This window comes from Poeciliopsis prolifica, unplaced genomic scaffold, assembly GCF_027474105.1.
Source record: "Poeciliopsis prolifica strain line A6 unplaced genomic scaffold, Auburn_PproV2 SCAFFOLD010, whole genome shotgun sequence".
NCBI classification, from domain to species: domain Eukaryota; kingdom Metazoa; phylum Chordata; class Actinopteri; order Cyprinodontiformes; family Poeciliidae; genus Poeciliopsis; species Poeciliopsis prolifica.
The window spans coordinates 7564901-7571852 of record NW_026562385.1 but is presented as its reverse complement, the minus strand read 5'-3'; the positions used below and the strand labels follow the sequence as shown (position 1 = coordinate 7571852).

The following is a 6952-nucleotide window of genomic DNA, read 5'->3' as shown; positions in this document are numbered from 1 at the left end:
CAATTACGCCTTACAGGTCGGGGCTGTCTGCGCTCCAACAAAGAAGAGGGAGACAGAGAAGAGGCTGTCCTCGTACGACATGAAACCTCCCCGTCGCTGATAATCTGTGCAGAAAGAGGACAAGGAACAAGACGAGCAAACACTGTATAAAAAACAATGAGCAAAAGGAACTGTGCAATGTTCAGGAAGAAATGACAGTCTCGCTGAGTCCATGTTCAGATCTGCCTCCAGAGCTGGAAGAACAGCACTATGAAGAAATGAACTAGCTCTCAACTGTGCTCATAAGCAGCGACATGTGAGGCTGACACACTGTGATTATTGGTTATTTATGTTTATCTCACCGTTTTGACCTCGACATGCATACAGCGTGGGAGAGGTAACGCTAATGAGCGAGCAAAAAAAGTAATGATCGAGTAATTATGGCGGCTATAATCATCTTCATAACTGATCTGGTGCTTAGGTGGCTCTCTAAGATTTCCAATTGCCCATTTGAGACAATTCACCAGCCTCCGAAATGAAGTCAAATGAGTTAAATATTCATGAAGTAAGATTTTAAAAGAAATATTTATTTTTTTTCACAATTTTTACAACACAAACCAGCAGAGACGTTGCTTACTTAAAGGGAAAATGTCATCATATTTTACAGTCTGAAAACCTATAAATATTAAGTGTCTCAAATATAAATTTTTCACAGTCTGGTTTGAATCTACCTCCCTAAAATTGAAAGGTGTAACTTCTAAAAGTGGAAGATGACGTAACATACGTATTAGCAGGGCTCACCGATTTTTTAAAAGAAAAAAACTGACTTTTTTTCCCTTGACAACACCAACAAAGAGCTTTCCAAAACCAATCAAGTCAAACAGTTTTGTGGCTGTCTTATGGCAATGCAGCGAAGGAGCACATACCACAAAGTTCTGTATGCAGAACCAGAAAATTGTGGGCGAATCTGTTGATCATGTCAACGTCTCCCTCCAAATGTTCCTTCGGTGCATTTACCCACCCTCGAGCAGAGGCTCATTTTCTTCTCAGGGAGCTGAATGAACGATGAATTACATGTTAATTATAATGCTCACCCAGTATTCACGGGGGTTAGGGACAACCTTGACTGACTAAAATCTGAAAATACTTAAGACACCTCTAAAATGGCATACCTGTTTTAATAGTTCAAACACAAAATATGCCATAATATGCATTAATATTAGCAGTAGAAGCCATCTTAGCACTACTGTATAAACCTATATAGTCTTTGTTGTCTCTGCATTTTGTAGCCAATTAGCAAAAATAAATGGTGGATCAGGATTGAGTGCTTTGCAAATGCCAGCCAATAGCATGTCGAGTTGAGTTGCCTGTAGGTGTTCTAGCACTCCAAGCGTTATTTTCTTTGGAACACATCATTGTCAATGGCAATCGAAGGAATTCTGATTCTGATATGGAAAAATATGCAAAAAGGCCCATTTTTCATGGATAATGTTAAGTTACGTTCCACAGAAAAAAAAATCCTTCACTCTATGAATCTGCAAATGCTGAACAGGCAGGAGTCCATCGTACTTCCTCTCTTTTCCTGAAACCACGTTTAGAATTAGCTTAAAGTGGCTTTTCAGAAGCGATGACATATTGACTAAAAATTTCTATCCTTTTATAGTGTAGTAGAGATAAATATAATGAAAATCAAGAAACACGGACTAATGATCAATATGTGAGAATTTCAGCAACTTCCCTCCACCAGTCCTTTGTCTCATTTGCAGAACTTGCAAAGTATTCCAGTGACGGCAGAAGACACCACAGTGACAAAACTGGTCAGAACCAGAGCAGACATTACATCTACTTCAATACTGCCAGAGTGTGTTGGATGTGTTGGTTTCGATTGGAATTGTTTTGTAACTTGTTCCGATGGCAAATTACAGGTACACCCAGCCTAGCAGCAGAAATGTGACTTCCTCCTGTTGACTGGGTAAATCACCACAGAAATATTCAATTTCAGAGCTTGAGTTTAAGCTTGAAATTTTGCTGTCACAATTTCTGTGTTACCTGGCCATTGGTATAGAAACTGATGGCTGAGTTTGGATTTTCAAAATGTGACGTCATCACTTTTCAGCTACTTTCAGAGGCATTTTTCGTCCAAATCTCGAGTTTTGGACATAGCTATATAAACATAGCTACAGTATGCTTATGAACATAACTGAATTTAAAAAGTTGTAAAAAAAAAAAAAAAAACATGATGATATTCACCCTTTAATGTGTTGATTTGGTTTGTAAACAGCTATTTTCAAATTTCTAATTCATTTGATCAGAGACAGCATCAAAGCACTTTGGTTTTCTCTCAGATCGCTGAGGACTTGTGCATGCTCCATGCTGATCACCGCAAGACATTCGAAATAAAGCACAATGAGAAAGAGAATGAAAATAAAAATAAAGCATCATGGAATAAACAACGCTGTCCCAGCCAGCTGTCTTTAGACTTTTGAAATAACTAAAGTGTACGTCTCATGCACATATATGCCAAACAAGACTGAGCTGAAAAACAACTGGATCAAAACACATATTGTGCTGCGTCAGAGCAGAAGTACGGCTCTGTACGACAATATTCAGCCACCAGAACAGTTTGTGTGGTTTGTCGGAAAGCTGTGGCTTTATTTCATCTGGCGTGGAAAATAAGTATGATCCATTGCGAAAGATGAAATGCTAGTCTAGAGAGGAGGAAGGAAAGAGAAAAAGTGGAATGGCAAATGGCTTATTGAGTCCTCAGTAGAGATGCTCGTCACTCTTCTGCTTACAGTAACACCCCAGGCCGGTGGGCCTGAGCTTTTGGAGGGAAAAAAAACAAAACTGCAGTACCAAACCCTACGGCCACACCCGCCCCATCACAGCCATAACGAGGCCATGCATACCTACAGCAGCATGACCGCTAGAAATAGTAATATCCCTCGACCGTCATGTAAAAAAATCATCTTATATCATGTATTTATAACAGTTCTACAGTATGTATGAATACGAGGATGTGGCTGTCTTATGTAGTGTGGATGTCACTATATTTTCCACATATATATATTTATTTATATATTATTATTGCACTCTGGCTACACATATTTAGAAAGTTAGTTTGGTTGTCTTTAGATGTACAGAAACACAGGTGTCAGAGCTGATCCAGCCGAAGCACAGCAGCAGAAGAGAGGCTCAGTGATGCCACTTTGAATTTCTTTGTATTTTCCCTGCATTGCAAAATTACACACGCTCCTTGAACTTTTTCACATTTTGTCACTTTACGTTCACCAACATCGATGTTTCATAATGGCTTTTTGTTGGTGCACTGCAAGTCTTTTTCTACTAGCTTCTTTTATCGTTTGTAATAAAATAGCTCAAGCAGTCTTGAACAGAAGTGTTTTTAAACGCAAGTTGTCAAATCTTGACATATTCGCAGTTTGATTTAGGTATGGACTTTGATTCTTGTAGGCATATCTAAACCATTCTTTTGTTGCTTTGCGTGCATTTTTAATTATTAGTCTCGAATAGGTTTTATTTTTAGAAACTTTTTCTTTCCATTAACTCCCAACAGCTTTCTTTTTGCTATACTGAAAGGCTAAACCCTGCAGCATGATGCTACCACGCCTTGTTTTACCGTAGGGAAAGTGGCTAATGCGATGTGTTGTCTGATCAATGCGCTTCCTTCCATGTTTACGTAGCTTGTGGCAAACTGAAAACTGGACTTATGTGAAAAAGTTTAATGAATATAAATGTTTTACAAGGCATTGCAGGTGCTAGTAGATTAGGTATTTGTGTTTTCCTAAAGACAACACAGTACGGCTTTTTGTCCTCTAAAATTTACTGAAAAATCCCTAATTCTGAAATTAACTTTTTTAAAAACCAGTGCAAAGCTTCCCTAGAATTTTTTGTTCTTCAAATGTTCAAGATCTTTTTTCTTTATGGTTTAGATCCACCAAAAACTTACGTGTTTGCACCACTGAGCCTGCTTCCCCAGACTGTTATTGAGACACCACGTACACAAAAGTCTGAGACAAAACTACAGAAAAAAACATCACACGCCAGTTCTCTCCTCTGATGCTTCGTCAAAATAGAAAAATAAAGTCCCTCCCCTCGACCTCGACTTGCAGTTTGAGAGGAGATTCAATCGCCTTCACCACTCTCGCTGGATCTTTTAGAAGAAACATACATTCACGAGAGGACAACAGAGGAAATACGAGCAACTTGAAATTCAAATCTGTGTGCAAAAACATTATAGACCTCTATAAAAATATGTGCATATGGATAGAGCTATCTTTAAATCTCACCAAATACATTTTTTTTCCTTTTATTTACACGTGGACAAAAGAAAAAAAAAAAACTACAGTTCTGCCGTGCTCCCCCTCTCTGTCGTCGCGAGAATGAGCAATTTCGACTTCGGTGACGATGGACTCGACAGAAACCTCGCACGTCGCATTTACACTTTTCCTCTCTGATCAATGTGATCGAGGAGCAGAGAAGGGGCGAGCAGAACATCTGCAGAAAACCTGAAGTTGCATATCCCACCGTTCCCCCTCCCACGCTCGCGTTTCACAAACCGCCTACCCTATTTAAAAAGAAAACAACGCAAAAAAAAGGAAACAAAAAGGGTCGGCGGTCACCAGCCAGACGCTGCTTCCTGATTGGCTCGCGTGGGTGAGGACAGTGTGTGAAAAAAACTTTGGCTACAGAGTAAGGTGGCTTCAGTCCTGTTGTGTGGTGAGGGGATCAGCCATCGACACACTACAGTGAGTGATACTAGAAATGTCCAGCCTTGGCGGATTCTTTTTTTCCCTTTTTTTTTTTTTAAGCAAGAAAAAAATGTATCCCGCCATCTGTTTTAATCATGAGGAGTTCATTCCCATGTTTTCCTGGAAGGAATCAATGTCTTTTCTTTTTATAACTAAACAAAGACAAATTAAATAACCTCTCTTTCCTTTGTCAACACCAAACACTGCTGAGGTCAGATGACGGTTAGGGGAGGTTTCTACTCCAGCTGTAGAGACTTTTCAAACTGAATAATTCATCTCCTGAATGCAACTCTGAGAGTTCACTGGGCGGTCCTCCGATTCTTTGCGCTGAAACCTGGACTGCTTCCCAGTCGGTTGTCGAAAGGGGAAGAGCAAGCGACAGATTCGGGCTCGCCCGTGTACCTGGACTGCGGTTGATCGAAGGTGAATCGGGGGACAGGGATGCAGTCTCCTGTGAGTGGGGAGTGCCTCGCGACCGTCTGTGAGAAAGGCATAACGGTTGGGAGGAGGGGTGCGTGGGGCTGGATGAAGACGTTTGGGCTGATGGGAATCTGAGTAGGAGGTGGCGTGTGCGCCTGGGCGTGAGTCGGAGTGGATCCCTGCGACGGGGTCAGTGTGTGTGTCGGCGAATGTTGCCGCAGCGGCGCGGGAATCGGCGTCAGAGGTGTCTGCATGTGTGCGCGGAGCTGCGATTCTGCAGGTGTGTCTTGCGAGTGCTTTGTGAAGTCGTTGGAAGATGTCCTGCGTCTCAGCGTCATGCTGCAGTCGCCCAGTTTCGGGGGCGAGGGAAGCAAGCGCTGTTCCCTCTCTGGGGGTGGGTGGATGGAGATGCAGGGAGGGCTCGACTTCTTCTTTCTCTGCCTGCCGCCGACTGATTGCACCCTCATGGGAAAGGCCTGAGCGCCCTTTTCCGATCGATGAGTCTCCAGCATAAAGTTTTGGCTGTCGGTGGTTATGACGGCCTGCGGAAGGCAGACCTCGATCGAGTGGCGCCGCTGGTCATCCGAGTGACCCGCCAGTTCTAATTGAGGCTTCTCCAGGAAGCCGTGGTGGTCGACACTGAAGCCTTTCTTGACGTCCTTTGATCCTGCCCCGTGCAGACTGAGGGTGCTCTTGTTGGACGGAGGAGGCAGCATGGGGATCAAATCGAGAGAGTGCGGCGAGGCGTAAGGGGACAGTGAGTGGCTGCGACCTGCCTTGCGTCTGTTTTCCTGCTCCCCTCCTTCTGCGTCCCTCCCCCTGTGGCGAGCCGAGACGGTAATGTGATACACCTCTGCGTCGGCCGGGTCAGAGAGGGAAACGGCGGACGGAGCCCTGGGCCTGCGGAGGCTGCTGGAGCGAGAGGGCAGACGCGGTGAGGGAGGTGGAGGCAGGAGAAAAGACGGAGGAGACGGGAGAGGCAGGAGGGAAGATGGTGACGGAGGAAGAGAGGAGGGAGATGGCGTGCATGGGTGGAAGGAGAGGGCAGATGGGGAGGGGGGCAAAGGAGGCAGTGGGGAGAGTGACAATGGGGATTGGGGAGGCAGATGGGCCGAACTGGACCTCTCCTGTTGCTCACAGCTTTGGGACTCCACAGAATCAACTTTAACTGCCCCCTGCAACACACAAAATCACACACATTATTAGCTCTTGGTGGCTTTCATTCAAGGGAAAGTTCAAAGCAAGGTAAGCTTGTGTGGTAAAAATGACTAATTCATTAAGAAGTAAATAATGCAAAGACTCCTATGACGACATTAACAGTATCTTGTATTCTTTTTTCTCTTTATTAATACACATATGTTCCAGAATTTCAAACTTGCACTGTCCAAAAAAAAAAAAAAAAACCATGCAAACAGATTTACACCCATTAAAATTTTTCACATTTTGTCTTAGCAGAACCCCATCTTATATTTTATGTCACAGTCAAGCATGACAAATTAGTTCACAAGTGAAACCTAAAAGGTTTGAATGAATGCTGCAAGTCAAGGACTTGATGCGATCTGTTGGGTTTCTTTAGAAATTACTATGGATAAATGAGCATACTGTACTGTGTGATGACCAGGATCAAATGGAATGAATGCATGACTGAATTGAAATTATAATAATTAAAAAAAATAATAATAAATTGTTGAAAATCAATGCTAAATATATAAACAAACTGAACTGAGGCTGAAGTAAAAGTGTGGAGGGCATTTGTACTCTGGCCTCTGGGTCAATACTTTTTG

General features: G+C 42.8%; 1 protein-coding gene across 2 annotated transcripts in view; it reads right to left on the bottom strand.

Moving 5' to 3' along the window:
* Positions 1 to 545: 545 nt before the first annotated feature.
* Positions 546 to 6952, bottom strand: part of cacna1ha (calcium channel, voltage-dependent, T type, alpha 1H subunit a) — a 120803-nt gene continuing 114396 nt past the window's right edge. For both annotated transcript variants that reach the window (XM_055035053.1, XM_055035054.1), the window contains exon 38: positions 546 to 6343. In XM_055035053.1, the coding sequence (XP_054891028.1) occupies positions 5048 to 6343 (1296 nt within the window). In that variant the 3' untranslated portion in view covers positions 546 to 5047. The remainder of the gene's footprint in view (positions 6344 to 6952) is intronic.